General features: G+C 36.6%; 1 protein-coding gene across 5 annotated transcripts in view; it reads right to left on the bottom strand.

The window, feature by feature from the left end:
- The window catches only part of LRBA (LPS responsive beige-like anchor protein), a 710,221-nt gene that overhangs the window by 530,632 nt on the left and 156,778 nt on the right, over window positions 1-22,811 (bottom strand). For all 5 annotated transcript variants that reach the window (XM_021100638.1, XM_021100636.1, XM_021100637.1 and 2 more), the window contains 6 exons: window positions 22,522-22,702; window positions 19,877-20,004; window positions 19,021-19,128; window positions 14,046-14,205; window positions 9,234-9,681; window positions 6-139 (listed from right to left, as the gene is read on the bottom strand). In XM_021100638.1, coding sequence (XP_020956297.1) covers window positions 6-139; window positions 9,234-9,681; window positions 14,046-14,205; window positions 19,021-19,128; window positions 19,877-20,004; window positions 22,522-22,702 — 1,159 coding nt within the window. The remainder of the gene's footprint in view (window positions 1-5; window positions 140-9,233; window positions 9,682-14,045; window positions 14,206-19,020; window positions 19,129-19,876; window positions 20,005-22,521; window positions 22,703-22,811) is intronic.

Raw genomic sequence — 22,811 nt, 5'->3', positions numbered from 1 at the left:
CTCACCAGGTGATTCTCGCCCCGCATCTGAGGCTTGGGCTGAATCTACTGAAGAAACCACACTGACAGCATTGGTAGGTATACTTGTAGTAAGCGTGGAAGGTAAGACGGTTGATTTTTTTGTTGCAATGATGACGCTTCTGTAATAAAGAAAGTAAATACATTTTAAAAAATATAGAAAATCACATCAATTTCAAAATTGAAAATAGGAAACCAACTTTTTTCTCTTATCTATTTTGATGTACAATTTAGAATATACTTTCAATAAGAAATCTCTTCAGGGGAGTTTCCGTAGTGGCTCAGTGATTAATGAACCCAACTAGCATCCATGAGGACGTGGGTTCATTCCCTGGCCTCACTCAGTGGGTTACAGATCTGACATTGCCATGAGCTGTGGTGTAGGTCGCAGACGTGGCTCAGATCCCGAGTTGCTGTGGTTCTGGCGTAGGCCGGAGGCTACAGATCTGATTCGACGTCTAGCCTGGGAACCTCCATATGCCGCTGGTGTGGCCCTAAAAAAGACAAAAAGACAAAAAAAAAAAAAGAAAGAAAGAAAAGAAATCTCTTCGAATGTATTTACATTTATTTATACTTCTTTTTTTTAGAATGGAGACAATATTCTATGAAAATATAATAGTCCATTTCAACATGTAAACCTATATTTATTATATTTTTAAATTTAGGATCATCTTTTATTATCCAACTTAAACAAAATATAATCAAAGGTAGAATATGTAAAAAAGAAATGTGGCATTCAAGTGGAAAAGTAATTAACTTTTTCTTAACCTCAGAAGTGAAGCAGAAAACTCAACACGTTTCTACAAGGACTTTAAGGCATCGCTAAATTGAAATGATAAAATCTTAGATATCTTATAAGGTAAGAAATGCAGATATTAGGAATTTTGTTAACATGTATACAACTAAAGCTTTACTTTTAACCCTCAAAGACTTTCTTTGGATAATATTACATAGAAAAAAAAACAATGCATAAGCATAAAATCCAGACATAAAAATATCCAATAATCAAATTTGTTCATCTCTAGGTATTATTCAAACAGTTATTTATGTATACCAATTTCAATTAAAGCATAATACTTTATACCAAAATAGTAACTAAAAGATCTTATTAGGCATAACTTAAAAGGCATTTTTAATTGAAGTTAGCTCTATAAACATGCAAAAACCCAGTTAATGAGGTAAAGAGGACAGCTGATATATAATGCACTCCCACAGCAGTGCTTACTTTTAATTACCTGGTGTTAACCATAAGCCTTAAGTCTTCAACATTCAATTTATTTAATCACATCTTTTGTTGACAATATTGTAACTGCAAGCTTCAAGTATTCCCTTAACGCCTTTAAAGTATTCAGTTTCTAAATAAAGTTACTTAGATACTTGACACCAATGAATGTATTCAAAAGTGGAAATTATATAATTCCAGTACTTTAAACATACATTTTGTTTTTGTGGTTACATCCACAAGAGATAATACAAAGTAAAATAGGTTCTGTTTTACTTCAGTGCCTGTCATGTGACAGAGAACACTGTTGCCAATTAAATCAAGTTCTCTTGTGCTAGGCATGGCTTATTCAATGTACTTGGGTAGCTGGTGTCACATCATTATAAGGGTGACTGCCAATGTTAACTATATACTAAAAAATAGAAGCAACAGCCACCTGAGCCCTCAATCCAAAACCATGTGCTTAAATCACGGGAGCTTATATCAGATGAAGACTATTGACTTTAGGGTGAGTAGATATGACCCCATGTGTGTGTGTGTGTGTGTGTGTGTACGTGAGAGCACGCGTGCGTGCACACACGTGTGTGTATGTACACATACGTTGGTGGTACATTCAGAAAACAATACAAATGTAATTTATATAATTCCTACTCTAGGTCAAAATTTAAAAGGCTTTTATTCAAGAAAACCCCTAGCTACTTACTTCCTAGCAACCTATTCTGCGGGGAAGGAGGGAGAAAAATATGGAGAATTTACTTTCACATTTGTTCACAAAAGAACTAGCAAGATCTAGTCAACTCATACAATAGGCAGTACTGATAGGAACAATAGAAATTAATATTTAAAAGTTTAATTGCTTTTTTTATATTTGAAATTTAAGACATAAAGCCTAACCTATGTACCCACAATCGCACTCTTAAATATTTCCTCGAGATAGCTTAAGGTCACAAAAAATAGGTATAATAACATAAAGAAAGGCTTTATTTATCAAACTCAAAAAAAAAAAATAGCCCAGAATCCTTTAAGCAGAAAAATAAATAAAAATATGCTGGTGTGCTTATACAATGGAATAACAGCAATAAAAAGAAACTACTGATAAACATAACATGGATGAATCTTAAAAGCACTGTTGTGTGAAGGAAGCCTCATACAGAAGAATGCAAACTTTGTATTTCCTTAAGATTTGTGCCTTTCAATATATGTACATTTAACCTTAAAAACTGTATTGATCTCTGGTTAGAGATCTGCATGCTGAAATGTTTAAGAGTAAAGTGATCTGATGTCTGCAACTTCAAAATGCATGACAAAAAATAAGACTGACTGATGGACAGAGATGGCAAGATGGAGAATTGCACAAAGAAGCAAACAGTTAAAGGCTAATTGCAGAATCACAATGATAAGTCTCTGGGTGTTCACCGAACCAATCTTTCAACTTCTCTAAATGTTTGAACATTTTCATAATAAAATGTCGGAAAATTGGTAACAACAAAAAATTTACCCAAGATGTCCCATAATTGTGTGCAATCTCTATTTGTGCAAGATGGCACAGTTAATAAAAGACAACAAAAGAACCTGACCTCATTTCTAACAATTGCCATTAATAATGTTTTCAATCATGAATAGAAGCTGTATTTATTGTCCAAGATCTTTCACACATCCTCATTCCTAACACCTCTGAAGTGTGACTTCCTACATGAATTTACATGGAACTAGTGTTCCTGACACATTTCTGCAATCGTCTCTTGTGGTTCTTGAGCTGAACATGTACATCATCTCACAACTCCAATCCTTTGTATGTGCTGTTTCTCTACCAAGATGCCTTCCTCTTAGTCCTTCTTGCCAGCAAACTTTCTTCTCACCTTTCAAAACCTTGCTCAAAGGTAAGCCTCCTCAGACTGCCAAGTCAAAATTCCCAACACACTATTCTTTGAGGTCCTGTATGATCCTATTATCTAAACTTACATATTATTAACGGTGCCTATGATTAAGCAATGAGACTATGCCAAGAATTATTCCTCGATTTACAAAACAATCCTAACATGCATATTACTTCCATTTTAAAAATTAATAAAGTTGAGAAAGGTAAAGCAATATGCCAAGGTAAACAGCAAAAGTGCCCCTCAAGTCCAAGTTTATCTAAATAAGAGCCTCTAATTTGAACTCTTTCCTCATACTCACCTTTAAGTTTTATTGAGATATAACTCATATCTATATCATTTATTCTTTTAAAATGCATGATTAAGTGGTTTTTAGAATGTTCGCAGAGTTGTGCAACCATTACCACATCATTAACATTTAAAAATAATTCTATACTATACTCATCTATAAAAAATGGTAATAAAATATTTCCAAGATATAAAATTATATATATACTACTACTAAAACATAAACTACATCTGCTCACAAATGGAATAAATTGCATTCTTTACACCAGCTAAGTACTTAATACATACAATTTCCAAGTTCACTGACTGATTCAAATTATCTCTGAGAAAGTAACATAATAATGCTTTAGCTTTGGGCCATGTAAAAACAAAGAAAATTCAGTCACAATGATTCTCTTAAAAGAACATTAAACCATAGGCAGATTTCAGGATATTTTCATTTCCTTTACCAACTGTTTTTACTTTATAAATTATAAAATTTCTGTGTAAAAGTCTAAAATCTTAAACAGAGGGGGCTCTTTCAGCTATCCTATCTATCATGTCTGAAAGTATAAATCTAAACTAGTAAAGCATATGTTACAGTTTTAATAAAATGGAGTCATTCTCATGCTACCCCTTAAGTTTCTAAAGAGATAAATTGAAACCCTTGTGAATATTTAAGAAATAATGAATTTTTACTATCTGCAACCAATTTTAACAAAACGCACTTCAAACATTTTGGCATTAAAAAAGCTGGAAGACAGATATGTCTTTTAGTTATGTAAGCTGCTTTCCAATCCTTCAGTTAAAAATCAAATAATAAAGTATAAAATCTCACAACTATTAAAAAAATAATAATAAAAACCTCACATATTTTGGCTTTTGTTTTTTTCTTTTATACTCACCAACTTTAATGAGTAGTTAGTATTTGTGAGGCACTATGCTAAGGACATATATGAATTACGTTATTTATAACAACCCACAAATTATTTATACTTACAACAGCCCGTTAAGGTACGTACTATGCATTTTATCCCCATTTTAAAGATGAGAAAGAAGTAATTTTCCTAAGCCTCCATAAATAGAAAGTGTAAACACTGTCGACATTTTTTTTCCTTGCATGAACTAGGGACACTTTTTTGAAGATATTTTATTTAGTAACAACAGACAGAAAGCAACAAAGTCCTCCAGACCACTAAGGTTCAGAAGTTCCATTTCGGAATTACATCAGTTTGAAACATCACAAACTTTCACGTAAATGCTATTTTCTTTTAACATACAAACTTCACTAAAGAAGAAAAGGGCATTTTAAGCCTAGTACTTTAGTCCCTAAGGATCTAGTCGAAAAACCAGACAAGCCCTTGAACTTTATCAAGATAAATCCTTGGCATCCACTAATCACCAGAGAGGATCTTCAAATTAGATAAGAGCAAGAATTCTGGCATGGGAATGAACACAAACACCTTGCCATCCACAAGGGCCCACCCCCTGGCAGGGGTTCAGCAAGGTTCTACTGTGTAGCTGTTACTCTCAACTTTCCAGCTACTGCTTGGAAGTTGATAATTCTTAAGATATGAGGAGAGTTGTGATTTCTGACACAGCATTCCAGAGATAAATCCATGATCAGAGGGATGCCTTGAAATTCTCCAAGATATCCTCTGGTCTAAAGCTGCATGAAAACAGTTTCTCAAAAGGTGTCTCTTGCTAAGAAAAAGGGGGTGAGGGGGGATCAGAAGTTTGCTTGCTTTCAGACAATACGTTAAATGCATACCAGACATGCTAGTTTCAAATAACATCCTAAAAAATGCTATCACCAAAATTCCCCTTTGTTTTCTATTTCAATAAACCCCTTAAAATGTATTCCTTAAGCACACTTTCCTAAATAAACTCATAACCTAATCACTGAAGGTAGCACTATGGCATAGACAATGTCTACACTAAAAAGAAATAAATGCCAAAAATACATGAAATTCGGCACATTTATAAGGAAACAGCTTTGAGTATATTAGTAAGATATATTAAATTTAAAAATCTACCTTTAATTTCTAACTACTTCTAACTATTCAATCTAAGATTAATACAAATTTAAGCAAATTGTGAATTTTAAAAAACCTAATGATTTACATACACCTCTTCTCACCCTCAAAATATAGCCACTGCAGTTTGTTGTATACTCTTTGAGGCATATGAGAACATGCATATTTTTTTAATGATCATGAATTCCAAATTAAATTGTACTCTGCTTTTTCCATTTAATAATAGATGTTCAACATCATTTTACATCAATAGATAGGGGTGCCCTTTTCTCTCATTAATGGCTGCAGAATATTAACTATATGTATAGAAAACAACACATGTAACCAATTCTTCATAAACTGGCAACTACATTTGCACAGCACAGCTAAATGACAGCGTGTAAAGTCCATCCTCCATGGTTTAAATCTTAGCTCCACCATTTATTAGCATAAGAGTTTAAGCTAATTATTTACTTTCCCTATGCCTCAGATTCTTTACCTGTAAAATAAGAATAAATATAGCATCTATCTATCCATCCAGCAACATACCTATTATAAAATGTATGGTAATAAACCTTCACAAAGTAAAAGCTCAACACATATTAGCTTCATTATGAAATTCCTCTTGCATGAAGAAAACTATTTTTGGCCACACCCACAGCATGTGAAAGCTTCTGCGCCAGGGGTCGAACCTGCGCCACAGCTACCACAGCGTGACCCAAGCTGCTTCAGTGGACAAAGTCAGATCCTTAACTGGCTGTGCCACAAGGGAACTCCACAAAAACATTTTATACTTGCATGTATCTTCTGTATAAACTTTTAAAGATGTAACTAAGTTTATACATTTTAAGTTTTAATTAAAATTAACTGCCAATTTTCTCTTGAACAGACTATACCAATATGCCCTCAATGTTTTTTCATACCCTCATTAAGAATAGGTATCATCTTTTAAATTTCTGAATTTCTTCATGCTAAGGCCTATAGATTAATATATCTTCAATATCATCTCACACCAGTATATAGTGCTCTGCTTTTTTTCTCTTTAACAGCTGTATAGTATTACTTTTTTTTTTTTTTTTTTTTTTTTTTGTCTTTTTGCCTTTTCTAGGGCTGCTTCCCATGGCATATGGAGGTTCCCAGGCTAGGGGTCAATCGGAGCTGTAGTCACCGGCCTACACCAGAGCCACAGCAACGTGGGATCCAAGCCGCATCTGCAACCTACATCACAGCTCACAGCAACGCCGGATGCTTAACCCACTGAGCAAGGGCAGGGATCGAACCCGCAACCTCATGGTTCCTAGTCGGATTCATTAACCACTGTGCCACGATGGGAACTCCAGTATTACATAATTTAAAGATAAGGAAATTGAGGCTCAGGAAGATGAGGTAACTTGTCCCAATTCACTAGTAAGTGATAGAGCCACAACTCAAAACTCAGTTTTGTCTGATTTCTAGAGTCAATATCCTAACTCTCATATTACAAAGCCTAATTTAAAAAAGGGAAAAGATATTTGAATCTAACAGATACTATATCTATAATGTCATATTTTATATATATATATATATATATATATATATACACACACACACACCAAATGCTGTTTACCTGGAAATTAGACTCTGTCAATCTTATCATACCAGGACCTTGACCTAATCTTTAAACAAAAATAGAGGGAAAAAGATGACAGAGGATGATGGCAAAAAGATTTTCCATTAAAATTATATATTCCCTGTGTTCTTTCAGAACATCTTAATTACAGAAATAGTGTTAACCAGCTTGTATATCTAATTCACCAACAAGGAAATGAGATAAAACACAGAGAATAGGAGATACAAAGAAATAAACAACCAGGAGTTCCCGTCGTGGTGCAGTGGTTAACGAATCCAACTAGGAACCATGAGGTTGCGGGTTCGATCCCTGCCCTTGCTCAGAGGGTTAACGATCCGGCGTTGCCATGAGCTGTGGTGTAGGTCGCAGACGCAGCTCGGATCCTGTGTTGCTGTGGCTCTGGCATAGGCTGGCAGCTATAGCTCTGATTCGACCCCTAGCCTGGGAACCACCATATGCCGCGAGAGAGGCCCACGAAAAGGCAAAAAGACCAAAAAAAAAAAAAAAGAAATAAACAACCAGACAAATGGAAATTATGAGAAGGATATCTTAAAAGAAACCAGAAGCTAATGGGAAGGTATTCCCACTGGCCAAATCAGAGATAATCTGAGCATCAATGTAAATAACAGACAAAATTCACTGAATAAAACAGGAAACCAGAGGCCATATAATCAATGTGCTGAATTCCTCTGATGAGGATAAGAGTTTCCTAGCACCACTTCACAAGAAGTATCTTAACGGTGGAAAAACCTCGGAGATAGCATTTTAATAAATGATCAGAATGACTATGACCAGTAATGAGATAAAACTATGTGCCACTTGTTAGAATACAATTGCAAGAAACAGTGTTACTTCTGTGATATGATTGCCAAAGATGCTTTAACTTGAATCTCATCCTGAGGAAACATTAGACAGACCTAAACTGAGGGACAATCTACAAAATAGCTAGGCTCTCATCTTCAAAAGCATCAAGATCAGGAGCTCCTGTTGTGGCTCAGCGGAAATGAATCTGACTAGTATCCATGAGGATGTAGGTCCGATCCCTGACCTCACTCAGTGTGTTAAGGATCCAGCATTGCTGCAAGCTGTGTTGTAGGTCACAGACATGGCTCGGATCTGGCATTGCTGTGGCTGTGGCGCAGGCCCACGGCTAGAGCTCTGATTTGACCCCTAGCCTGGGAACCTCCATACGCCACTGATGCGGCCCCAAAAAGACAAACAAAAAACAAAAAGTGTCAAAATGATTAAATTCTGAGAAAGACTAAAGAACTGTTCTGTCAGATGGAAAGAGAATAAAGAGACAGAACAAAATAGAACACATAATTCTGATTTTGATCCTTCTATTACAAGGAGCATATTGAGAAGATTAGTGAAACTTGAAAAGTGTTTGAGGATTTGAAGGTAGTATTATATCCCTGTTAATGTCCTTATTTTGATGAATGTATTGTGGTTCTGTAAAAAAATAATAAAATATTCAAAGGGATGGAGTCTTGTAACAACTTTCCTTCAAATGATTTAATCTGAAGAAAATTTTCAGGCTATATAGCCAACAGTTTCTTAGGTCAGCAGAATCAAGAAAGTCAGAAATCTACACTAAGCTTTCTCAAGCTGTCAAGACGATGAACACTTTGTTGAATTCCTAGGTGTTAGAATCCATAGATTCCCATTTGTTTTCACAAAGGCTGGCACAGCACTGAAGTAAGGGAGTGAAAGGTGACCATTTTTAAGTACAGGTGATTTCTCAGCTGCAACAAAGAAAAAATTATTTAATATACAACTTGCCAATGTAATATTTAAAAAAATTCTTTTGGCCACACCTGCAGCATATGTAAGTTCCTGAGACAGGGATCAAATCCAAGCTGCAGCTACGCACTATACCACAACTATAGCAACACCAAACCATTAACACACTGCACCAAGCCAAGGATCAAATCCACACTCCAGCAGCAACCAAGGCACTGTAGAGACAATGCTGGGTCTTCAACCCACTGTGCCACAGCAGGAACTCCTCAAATTATTTTTAAATAATCTTATTATGTTGATAATTAAAAGTCTGAAATGACACACAAACCATACTACAAAATATCCTTATAATTTTTAAGATCAAAGCATCCCTTCTTAATGCTGAAGCTACAAAATCTACCAGCTAAGTTAAATTCCTGTTTACGCTTTAAATCTTTATCATATATTTACAAGCATACCAAAACAAAAGACTATACACAGTACCTGTCAAAAGATCTGAACTGCACAGGTTGTTCAACAGACAGATCACCAAGCACTCCGAGACAGGTTGGTGGCAGAAGGGCAGGATCCACTGTGACTCCATCTGCTGGTATGTTAACCAAGCTTCGGAGAATATCCTTCACATTGACGTTTTTTGAGACTGAAACTGATGCTGCAGCCTTGTTATCCGACTCATGGCCTCCATCATTTTTGGATTCCTGAGACTTATTCACCTCCAAAGAAAGAGTGCAGAGCACCTCACTGATTGCATCCGGGCCTGCACTGACACTTGGAGATGCTACAGGAGGAGTAATGTCCACGTTGCTTCCTGAACCTGTAGCTGTTTCTTCCCCAATGCCTGAGTCCCTCCTCCGAGCAGATGATGTGCTTTCAGATTCTTCCACTGATGGTGGAGTTAATGGACTGAGTGCTGCTGATGAGCTTTCTACATCTTACCCAGAAAAAAAAAAAAAAGAAAAGTACAAATTTAAAAATTGAGACCTCATTTGAAACAGGTACATTCAGTCCTACTAGCCATCTACTACTTTAAATTATGAAATATACGGCATGTTCCAAAAGGCAAAAACAAGGAGTTAAGGACTCGGCATTGTCACTGCTATGGCACAGGTTTGAGCCTCAGCCTGGGAACATCAAAAAAAAAAAAAAAAAAGGCAAAAAAAAATTAAATAATCTAAAAAATGTACTGATGGTTAAAACAGATGTTTTTAAAAAACAAAAAATTAAAAAATTTAAAAAAAAAACATACAGACAAAAAAGGAGTTCCCACCATGGCGCGGCAGAAACGAATCTGACTAGGAACCATGAGGTAGCGGGTTCAATCCCTGACCTCGATCAGTGGGTTAAGGATCCAGCATTGCCATGAGCTGTGGTGTAGGTCATAGACGCAGCTTGCATCTGACGTTGCTGTGGCTTCAATTAGACCCCTAGCGTGGGAACCTCTATATGCCACAGGCATAGCCCTGAAAGGGAAAAAAAAAAAAAAAAAAAAAAGCACAAAAAAATAGATGCTTTTATAAGATAACAGTATTAATAATAAATAATGATAATAAAATATATGAGAAAACCCCAAACGGAACCTGATATACCATATAATCAAAATAGATGGTTTAACAAAGTAATAGCAGTAATAATAAATAATGATAATAAAATATATGAGAAAACCCCAAACTGAATCTGACATTACCAATGGGTAGCAGCAACACAAGGTTAAAGCCATTGCCCTTCAGGAAAAAGTCCCAAGTCCTTAAGCTGAAGTACAAGGTTCTTCAATAATACGAGCCTACTAGGATGTAAACTTCTTCAGGGTGGGGAATTTGTCTCCTTGAACACTTCATCTCCAGCACCTATGACAATGCCTGGGCCTACAACAATGCCTGGCAATGGTAGGTGGTCAGTAAATATCTTTCGGATGACTATTCATCTCCACTTTTACCTCTTGCTGCTCATGCCATAACACATGATAACTGTGTTTGCAATCTACTAAACATGGGACAATGTTTTGGGCTTCTGTACCTTATACATTAGCATTTCTTTCAACAGTAATCCTAAGACCTCTACTTCAAACATGGTTTCTACTGCTAGAAAACTTGTTATGCCTCCTACATGCATGAATGATTCAATGATCCTTAAAATCTAGTTCAACAAGGAACACTACCTTTTCTATTTGATTTTCATTCTCTCCAATCAGGCATTCACTCCATTCCAACAAAAATGCTCCATCTTGCTAAACCCAAAGGTCAGTTCTCAGTCCTAACAGCACTTGACAGAACAGCAGCAACTGACTCGTCCCTCCAATGAAATCACATTTTTTTCAATTGGCATACAAGACAGGATGCTCTCCTGGTTCCTCATCTACTACCATCCTGAGTGGTTCCTTCTCAATTTCCTTTACTTTTCCCTGATTCCTTAATCTGGAAGGACTTAAATCTCAGTTCTTATCAACATTTATTTCCTTAGTGGTCTCAGTCACTATCAAAGTTTTAAATATCACTATTACAAAAAAAAAGATTGTTTTATATATAACAGGATAGTCTACGTTTTCTTTTATATGTCTAAAAGATACTGCAGGAGTTCCTGTCATGGCTCAGTGGAAAGGAATCTGACTAGTATCCATCAATCTAGGATCCAGGTTCAATCCCTGGCCTGGATCAGTGGGTTAAGGATAGAGCATGCCATGAGCTGTACTGTAGAATGTAGATGCTGTGGAATTGCTGTGGCTGTGGCATAGGCTAGGGGCTACAGCTCCGATTCAACCCCTAGTGTGTGAACCTCCATATGCCATGGGTATGATCCTAAAAAGACCAAAAAAAACAAAAAAAACCAAAACAAAACAAAAAAAACAAAAAACTGCGAACTCAACAAGTTGAAAAATGAATTTCTTATCTTACTCTGAATATGTTTCACCTTCACTCTATCTATCTGGAACATATACTCACTTTTTTGACTATCTTCTACTTTTTTCTTTTTTTTGAGGTACTGCACAAATATTTATTGGATAAATACATCGCCTTTGTTGGGTAGCAGCACTGCTATAACTACAATAGCTGCTTCTCTAACTATACATCTATAACTGGCAGCTATTTCTGTAACTCTAATTATAATAGCTATCCATTAAAAAATGTCTCTTATGAGAGAATGTAAGTTATTTATTCTATACCACAAATGCTGAGATAAACAAAAATGTTTAATATTTTCGTTGTAAAGAATATTTTCTCACTTATCTTTAGATAGCTCATGTAAAGAACAGAAATCAACTCCCAATTGCAATTAACTACATGGTATTTAAAATAAATTAATATTTAGCTATTAATAAAAATAAATGTATTAGATGCATTCAAGATGGTGGAATAAAAGGACTAGAGCTCAACCTCTCTTCTAAAAACAACAAAATTCACAACTAAAGACTGACCATTCTTCACCCAAATGGACTGGACACCTTAAAAAAGATACCTGACTCCAGAAGAAAAAGAGGAAGACACATCAAGAGGTAGGAGGGGTGATTTCACCATATAAACAACCCCATACCTCCTGGGTGGGAAACTCCACAGACTGGAAACTAACTGGTTCACAGAGACTCACCTACAGGAGTGAGAATTCTGAGCCCCACATCAAACCCTCACGTGCGGAGATCCGGCACGGGGAGAAAGAGCCCCTGGAGCATCTGGCATTGAAGGCCAGTGGGGCTTGTGCGCAGGAGCTCCACGGGACTGGGGAAATGGAGACCCCATTTTTAAAAGGTGCACACAGACTTTCACGTGCACTGGGTCCCAGGGCAAAGCAAAGTCTCCATGGGAATCTGGGTCAAACCTGACTGCAGTTCTTGGAGGACATCCTGGGAAAACAGGGCTGAAGGGAAGGACATTGAAAGCAAAGCTCTCAGGAATATTCATCAGCATGCCTTTCTCCAGAGGTGGCCATTTTGGGAAAATCTGGCCCCACCCATCAGTCAGTGCTGAGAAGCCCCAGGGCAAACAACAACCCAGGTGGGATCACAGCCCCACCCCTCAGTAAACAGGCTGCCTAAAGACCCCTCAGACACACAGCTGCCCCTAATCCCATCCAGAGACTAAGCCCCACCCACCAGCGGGATTAGAATCAGCTCCACCTACCAGTGAGCAGGCATCAGCCCCTCCCATCAGGAAGCCCACAGCAAGCCCCCCATACCGACTTCAGCCACAAAGGGGGCAGCCATCAGAAGTAAGAAAGACTACAATTCTATTATCTGTAAAATGGTCACCACACCAAAAACCTATAAAAATGAAAAGACAGATGAGGGAGAAAGGAAAAACCCCAGAAAAACAGCTAAGTGATGAGGAGATTCTCAGCCTCCAGGAAAAAGACTTTAGACTGTTGATGTGGAAGATGATGCAAGACATTGGAAATAAACTGGAGGCAAAGATGGATAACTTACAGGGAACACTGACCAAAGTGATACAAGATATAAAACTTAAACAAGAAGAGATGCGAAATACAATAACTGAAATAAAAAATTCACTAGAAGCAGCTAACAGCAGAATATACGAGGCAGAAGAACGAATAAGCGAGGTGGAGGACAGATTAATGGAAATTATGGATGCAGAACGAAAAAGAGAAAAAAGATTGAAAACAAATGAAGAGAGTCTCAGAGAACTCTGGGACAACGTGAAACGCACCAACATCCATATTATAGGGGTGCCAGAAGGAGAAGAGAGAGAGACAGGGACAGAAAAAATATTCCAAGAGATAATAGCCGAAAACTTCCCTCACATGGGAAAGGACCCACTCACTCCAATCCAGGAAGCACAACGAGTACCATATAAAATAAACCCAAGAAGGAATACACTGAGACCCATATTAATCTAACTGACCAAAATTAAAGACAAAGAGAAAATCTTGAAAGCAGCTAGGGAAAAGAAACAAGTAACATACAAGGGAACCCCGATAAGGATATTGGCAGATTTTTCAGCAGAAACTCTGCAGGCCAGAAGGGAGTGGCATGATATACTTAATGTGATGAAAGGAAAAAACCTCCAACCAAGAATACTCTACCCAGCAAGGCTCTCCTTCAGATTTGAAGGAGAAATCAAAACCTTCACAGATAAGCAAAAGCTGAGAGAATTCGGCAACACTAAACCAGCCTTACAAATACTAAAGGAACTTCTCTAGGCAGAAAAGAACAAGAAAAGGAAAAAAAATAAACATATCTTCTCACTTTATATATAAACTGATTTAAATTCCAGAATCAGTATTTTCACTATGGTAAGTAAGTAATGTTTTACTTGAATTTTGGATGCCAGGGAAGATACAGAAACTTACCAGGAACTGATAAATTCTCACTCTCACTACCACGTTCCTTAAATGACTGGCCAGGCCTTTCATTTTGGGGTTCCAAAATATCTCTGTATTTCGAGACCATAAGAACAGAGATAAAGTATACAACTGCCAAGGCCAAAAATTGAGCTTGTTTGCTATCCTCCTGGGGAAAAATAAAAGGAGTTGATCATGCCACTATTAAATAACACATTTTAATCTTATTTTACGTGACAACATTAAATTTAAAACATGTTCACAAATCTTTCAGTAAACAAGGAAATAGTAATTCACCTGAGCAAAAATTAGGCAAAGACTCCTTGCAAAATGCCTATAAATGGGAGGTTTTGTACTTGTGAAACAGGAAAAGAGAGGTAGCTCATTTTCTTAAGTTAAAAATGAAGAAATATATCCTTATACATATATATTTTTTTTCTTTATCTTTTTAGGGCCACACCTGCAGCACACAGAAAGAAGTTCCCAGTCTAGGGGTTAAATCAGAGCTGTAGCCACTGGCCTACACCACAGCCACAGCAACGCCAGATCCAAACCACATCTGCGAACTACACCACAGCTTACAGCAATGCCAGATCCTTAACCCACTAAGTGAGGCCAGGGATCGAACCTGCGTCCTCATGGATACTAGTTGGGTTCGTTACCACTGAGCCATGATGCGTACTCCATGTCCTTATTTTATAAATTAATCAGGAGTTCCTGCTGCGGCAGTGGAAATGAACCCAACTAGTATCCATAAGGATTCAGGTTTGATCCCTGGCCTCGTTCAGTGGGTTAAGGATCCGGCATTGCCATGAGCTGTGGTATAGGTTGCAGACATGGCTCAGATCCCTCATTTCTGTGGCTGTGGTGTAGGCTGGCAGCTGTGCAATTGGACCTCTAGCCTGGGAACATCCATATGCTGTGGGTGCAGCCCTAAAAAGCAAAAAAAAATAAAAAAATTAAAAGTTAATCAAAGAGCAATTATCATTACATAAAAATAATTACTTTTATTTCTAACCATAAATATTAAAATGATTTTTAAAATCACAATAACTGTTTTCCTAAAAGACAAACTTTCAAAATAAGAAAAAAAGTAAGGTTATCTGACTGGATGCCAAAGAAATTCTCAAGAGCATTTTAAAATGGTACAGACAACCAAGTATCGAGGACTGAAAATACAGTGTTTGCCAAAGGAAAACCAGACTGATCTCTATAAAGAGGTCCAGGCTCGGAGTTCCCGTCATGACACAGTGGTTAATGAATCCGACTAGGAACCATGAGGTTGCGGGTTTGGTTCCTGGCCTTGCTCAGGGGGTTAAGGATCTGGCGTTGCCGTGAGCTGTGGTGTAGGTTGCAGAGGCAGCTCGGATCCCACACTGCTGTGGCTCTGGCGTAGGCCGGTGGCTACAGCTCCAATTAGACCCTTAGCCTGGGAAACTCCATATGGTACAGGAGCAGCCCTAGAAATGGCAAAAAAAAAAAAAAAAAAAAAGGTCCAGGCTTTATCTCGGCTCTCCAGATCACCTACGTATCTGTGTATCAATGATCCCTTCATCTAGTCAAAGTCTCCATTTTCATTTTCAAAGGAACTCTACACACATCACTAATTTTGATAACTTTTCAAAATAAGTTTGAACTTAAAGGAAAAACTCCAATTCATTCATCAAATCATGAAAACTAAAGGTACCTCAAAAGTAGCAGATGAATTGAGGATAAGCAAAACAAAAAACACTGTTGCCTAGCAGATAAATAAATGGAAACTGGGGAGTTCCCGCCATGGTGCAACAGAAACGAATCTGACTAGGAACCACGAGTTTGCATGGCCTCACTCAGTGGGTTAAGGATCTGGCATTGTCATGAGCTGTGGTATAGGTCGCAGACACATCTCGGATCTGGTGTTGCTGTGGCTCTGGCATAGGCCAGCAACACTAGGTCCGATTAGACCGCTAGCCTAGGAACCTCCATATGCTGCAGGTGCGGCCCTAAAAAGACAAAAAAAAAAAAAAAATCAACAAGTATCAAAAGTTTTGGTCATAATTTCAGAGAAGAAAAATGAGATTTCAGGCTTTACATGAACAAACCCACTAGATAACATTTTTAGACATATTCATAATCTGATAAGAATCCATGGTTCTTTGTAGGTTCATGCGTTAGACTTTATTAGTCTTGATAAAAAAAACATACATCCATTTTTCCTTTTTTATTAACCATCCCTTGCCACACAATCCTACCCCATATTATAACTTCTAATGATATCAACATTAAAAATGTAGGCAAATAATTTACTTGGTCTTCTTAATTGTTATAAATTATTTATACCTATCTAAATCTTTATTTGGCCCATTAATATGTTCAATGTTTACTACAGTACGCAGTTCATAGTATATGCATGATTTGTGTCCAAATAAAAAATATCCTTATGCTAAAGTCCTAACTCCTGGAACAAATTTGTTTTCAATTGAGGCTGTCATTTATTGAATACCTACTGTGAGTCAGGCACTGTGCTATATATCATATACATTCATTAATCCATTTAAACCAGATGAGGCTTAGAGAAGTTAAGCAATTTACCTAAGGGCATTTAGTAAGTGAAAAAGCAAATCTGAACTCAGAGTGATTAAAAACATTAGATCTTAACCTCAGGATAATAATTTCTTTATATGCCCAGTCTTAGGTCATTTCTTTTTTATTCAAACTTTGCTTATGCCAGAAGAGGCTCTGGAATGTAGTTTGGGAGATAAAATCTTTCCTCTTTTCTAAAATTCCTATAAGGTGATTATGTAACTTTTATACTTGCCCCAAAAAACTAAAGTTGTTTGTTATTTTCAGAAATGACATGGTAGATATTGCTGTGGTCTCTACATGTGAGTGGAAAAAGAACTTTCTGGATTTAAAGCAAGGTGTAGAAAAGACAAGTTTATTGAAGCAAGAGATACTGTTAACACAGTGGGCCCACTTCCTCATAATCAGGGAGAGCTGACTCTGGGCATATGGTCATGTCTGCTTTTATAGCCCAAAGACAAAGGAGTGGGAGAAGTGGTCTTGCCGTACACCTGTTGACCTGCTGGTTGGCTGGGGAAGGCTGGAGTCTTCTGATACATTTGCTGGTTGGCTGGGGAAGGCTGGAGTCTTCTGATACATTTGCTGGTTGGTCGGGGCAGTATACTGTCCCTATATGGTGGGGTAAGGAGTGGGCAACATACCTTTTCTACTGGAGGGCAGGAAGGAGTAGGCCAGGTTGATCAAGGGGAGGAGGTGAAGAGTGGGCCACATACCTAGGAGGGGGCAGGAAGGAGCAGGCCAAGTTGCTGGGGTGGGAAGGTCCTTAGGAACATTGTAACTATTACAGTGAGGTAGGTGGGATGATAAGGGTCTGGCACTTCTTATCTCTGCTGGAGGCTTTTTAAGTTTTATCTCCTTGGAGAAGTCTTAAAGTTCCACAGACATAGGAGACACTCTATCTGTCTACATATTGTGATATAATAACTGATTAGAAAGTTCCAAAGAACCAAATCATAGAGACCAGGGTGAGAATTGTGATTTCATTTTAAGTACTGTGGGAAGCCATTAGAGAATTTTTAAAACCAAAGAATTACATCACTGAGTCTATATTTTTAAAGTTTATTCTAGGAAAAACAAAGCTATGGGGCAACAGACTCAACACCTGTTCCAAGAAAAGAGAGTGGGAAGAAAAGAAAACAGTCATATTTGGTCCCCAAATGGACCTGAGTCAGTGGGTTCTAAAAAATTAAAGTTGGTTTCTTAATTAAAGGAATAATAACAGCTACCAAAAAGCAAAAAAAAAAAAAAAAAAAAAAATGAGATCAAAGGAGGCAGTATAACAAAATGGAAAAGACCAATATTTTAAGAATCAGATTCCCTAGGTCCTTAACCACCTCTACCTCTCATCTTAATAGATTATTTAAGCTAATTCTTAGAGGATTATTCTTGAATTAAATGAGATAATACATATAAAACATCCAGTTCTATGCTAAATATGCAATAAGTATTCAAAACCATTAGCTAATAACTACTAACTATAACTACTTTTAACAAATTCACATGCATAAACCTTAGTGAAAATCAAGAGAGGACTAGAATACTGGAAAAGGAGGAAGAAAGAATAAAATTTGAAGTTATACAGTTTATTTTTAAAAACATACATAAAATAGAGCAGCTAGTATTAACATGCAGTATATCAGTATATACTAATGATACTAATGATAATATTCTAAATACTAGTGAGTAGGATTACAAATGATTATTTTCATGTTCATACTTTTATATACGACTTAATACAATTCCTACATGAAATTCTACCATACTACATATCACAATGAGCTTTAACAGCATTTTTCACCTTTAAAAAATGTGAAACACCACACACACCATTTCACTGCCTACTTTAATATCACATAACACTTTCAGGAGTTCCCCTGTGACCCAGTGGGTTAAAGATATGGCATTGTCACTGTTTTGGCGTGGGTTCAACCCCTGGAATGGAAAGAGGCCATGGATGTAGTCCCCCACCCCCAAAAAAAGAAAAGAAAAAAAAAAAAAAAAAAAAATTCAGAGCACAGATTCTGGAGTGAGAATGACAGGTTTGAATCCTATCATTTACTAGCACCATTAGCTTGAACAAATTTCTTGAGCTCTCTGTGCCTCAAATTCCTCATTTCTAAAATGGGAATTACAAAGTACACAACTCAAGAAGTTGCTGGAATTAATGAGAACATAAGAATCACAGTGCTTACTATGTAATAATGTGTTACTCTTGTTAATTATTCTGATATATTAGCTCCATTTGTATAAACAATAGTTTTTCAAAACCTAAGATTCTAAAATCATTGTCAAGAAAACTGGTATCTGGCCCTTCTTTACTCAACTATTTTATATCACAAAGAGTATTCGCTCTCAATACTTTGGGTCTAGGAGAAAAGGTATATCAGCCAAGAGAATATGTGAAAGAAATACTCTAACTTACGATGTCTCTGAAGACAACTGCCCTGAGTCGATTAATATCCATGTCTTGCAGAAGCCTGTCAAAATCTCTTACTGGAGATATGCCACCAGTTATGATGTCCACTGGACTCTATTTAAGACAAAAACAATATATATAAATATGCACATTGGGAGTTCCCATGATGGTGAAGCGGAAAGAATCCAACTAGGAACCATGAGGTTTCGGGTTCAATCCCTGGCCTCGCTCAGTGGGTTAAAGATCTGGCATTGCCGTGAGCTGTGATGTAGGTCACAGATGTGGCTCAGATCCTATGTAGCTGTAGCTGTGGTGTAGGTTGGAAGCTGTAGCTCCGATTTGACCCCTAGCCTGAGAACCTCCATATGCCATGAGTGTGGCCCTGAAAAGAAAAATAAAAAATAATTAATTAAATGCACATTGCATAGATATTTTAGAAAATAAACACACTATCTTCCACAGGCTATAACATTGTTTTTCCCAGTTTATTTTCCAACTTCTTTCTCTCTCCTTTTTTGGGGGGGCTGCCAGGATGGAGGTGGGAGGTATAGAAGAGAGTCATGAAGGAAAAAATTTCATGCTAACTCAACAAGCACATGAATTACAAACTGACACATCTGAAGGAAAAGGTATTATGGACATAAGGAAAGTAAACATTTGGAAAAGCAGACAAGACTGAGCATAAGCAAATCCTTACTGTATATTTAAGCAAATATTTGAGGGCTTCGTCCACAGACTAAAATAACTATTTTAAGACCTCTGTTAGATTTATTTAACTTTATGTTGAAATATACAAATAAATTTAAGGTCTTAATCATAAAATAAGAAAATTCTTTTTAATTTAATTATTCTGTACACTTACCTTTGCTCCAGATTTCCCCATGGAAATCAGGCTATGTGTTGTTTTCTGGCCTTTTCCCGTATCACCTTTATTTTTGAGCTGTGAATGCTGTTGACACTCTAAGCAATTCCTTACTGCCACGGCGCACACTGTAATTTATTTTAAGGAAAATATTGGGCAAGAAGATAAAATTATATCTAAGATTATGAACCTCTAAAAATCACCTATATGACTTTATTTGAAAGAGATTACCCTCAGCAAATTCCTAAAATGTCCCTAGACTTTATCACCTACTGTTTGTTTTCCGACTTTGTTAGTTACTCTGTCAGGGCTCACTGCTAAAAGAGAATCAGTTCAGGAACCTTAATAAACACTTGTACTGTTTCTTAGATCTCACATAAGCTACTTAGAATAATCTTTTATGAAGGAAAAGATAGGAAGAAAAAATGCAAAAGGTATAAGAAAATAGAGTAAATTACATTGCCATCATCTAGTCCAGGATAAAAACCTTCAATTATTTTCATTAAAGTACAATAGTTAAACTAGAAATTTGCACATTTTTCTTAAAATTTTTATCATTACATCGTGATATTAACAGATATTGACAGAATGCATAGCATTAAAAGGAATATTCTACATTTTACTGGTTTTCATTAAAATTCTTTACAAGTTAGGGGACAGATAAGAGATTGTGATTACTATACAATCCAAAATTAACTCTCTATCTCACTTATCGGGCAGTTAATTCAAGTTATTTAGAAATTAATTTTTAATATTAAATGATGGATTAGGTTGTGCTTAGTTGGCTATGAACTGCTTGATATCATGTATTTAGCTCAATTTCCAACCAAATTGTTAACAAGGAAGGTACTGAACTCAACCAGAGTTGAGAGAGGAAAAAGGGAGAAAAAACGAGGAACAAAATAGCCAACTTAAGTGGGAATGACTATCACATGATTAGAAGTGTATTCTTTTTAAGAAAGTCAAAAGGTTTTAAAATTGGCATATACAAAAACAACAGATTCTAAATATTTTCATTCAATTACTTACATAAAGTTTAAGGGTATATCCTATAACCGAGTATGAACACTAGATATATTCAAATTCCAACTACCAAATTTATAGCTTTTGAAATTTTCAATAAATTTCCTAATTTCTCTGATCTCAAATTACCTCGTGAATAAAAGGCAGAAAATATAAATGAATGAGTGGATGGGAGGCAATGATATCTGACTCAATGTGAAAATCAGTAATGACAAATGACAGTAGTCAGTCAATAAATGATAGCTTTTGTTTCGCTGTGCTCACCTTTTGAATCTCTCTCAATTAAAATTTTAAAACAACTTCCTAAAAATAGTATACCAAGTTCTTTAGAGCATCCTAAGTTTAAAAGTACTCTGAATAAGGAGTTCTCATCATTGATCAGTGGAAATGAATCTCACTAGCATCCACGGTGAGGTTCGATCCCTGGCCTCACTCAGTGGGTTAAGGTCTGGCGTGCCATGACCCGTGGTGTAGGTCGCAGAGGTGGCTCAGATGTGGCATTGCTATGGCTGTGGCATAGCCAGTGGCTACAGCTCCAATTGGACCCTAGCCTGGGAACCTCCATATGCCGCAGGTACAGCTCCAAAACACACACACACACACACACACACACACACACACACAAAGTACTTTGAATAGGATTTTGAGTAAAAATAATAATTGTACCAGAAATACTAAGTATACATATATCTGTTTATATTACAGATATTCTTGCTAAATATGGGGAAGCATTTCGTTAACTAGATTTTCAACTGCTGATGTTATATTTTCATAGGTGCCTTATTTCTGATCTGTTTTCATATGGCCATGGGTCCTAAAGATTTTGCTTCCATTTCTTAGTCCCCTCTCACTCCTCCTACTCCTCTCCACTTAATAAGCAAATTATTAACAAAGTCTCAGTATTTACGACTAGATACAGGAAACCTGTGTGGAAAAAATTTTTTTTCTTCACCTAAGGAAATTCAGGTATCACTAAAAATTTGTTTATATATTTAAACTTTAACCTAAAGGAAGAACTGCCTCTAGGAAAAGAACAGAGGTTTAATAATCTCATTAACTGCACTAATGAATTATTATTACTTATTTGGATAAAGGCTATACTTGAATGAGGTTAGTTTAGAACCTTGCTACTCAGGTGTGTTTGTAAGAAAATCAGCATCAGCATTACCTGAACTTGCTAGAAAGGCAATTTTAGGTCTTATCCCAGACCTGTATAATCTAATCAGCATTTTAGTAAGAGCTCTGGAGATTCATGTATACAAATCATCTTAAAATCTGAGAAGCACCACTTTAAAGCAAAAAAAAAAAAAAAAAAAAAGAAAGAAAGAAAGAGAAAAAAAAGATGGGGGTGAGGGGAGATAATGCTGACCAAAATCAATTCTCCCAAACTGCAGAAACTTTTAAGACGTGTTCTTCCATTTCTATCCAACATTTTGCTATACACTATACTATAGTCCAGTACATACACAGTCCTTCTCTTTGGACATTAAAAAACAGCATAAGACAAACTGCCCAGCACACATTTTCTCACCAACAGGTGAACAGAAATATGCAATTTAATATGTCTGGATTACTGAAAAATTTTTAAGTAAATTTGTAAGTAATGAGTTTTAACAGCTCACCCAGTCGCAGACACTGCCGCAAAATTCCTCCAGATGACATATTTTTTTCAGCTTCAATTTCAGTAAAGCCAAGAGAACTTGCAAATATAAGCACATCCACAAGGCTGATTAGTCTCTGCAAAAATGTCACAGAGGCTTCTATTGAAAGGCCTTGAGTAGGTTCAATATTCTCCAGCTCATGCTGTAAGGAATAAAATGTGCAAGTCATATGTGTATCCTGATACAAATCAAATTTTATGATACATTCCCCAAATTTCTAAATTTTATAAAAAGCCAGTCTTTCAGAAATC

This window comes from Sus scrofa, chromosome 8 (assembly GCF_000003025.6).
Source record: "Sus scrofa isolate TJ Tabasco breed Duroc chromosome 8, Sscrofa11.1, whole genome shotgun sequence".
Lineage (NCBI taxonomy): Eukaryota > Metazoa > Chordata > Mammalia > Artiodactyla > Suidae > Sus > Sus scrofa.
This window is presented reverse-complemented; position numbering and strand designations above follow the sequence as displayed.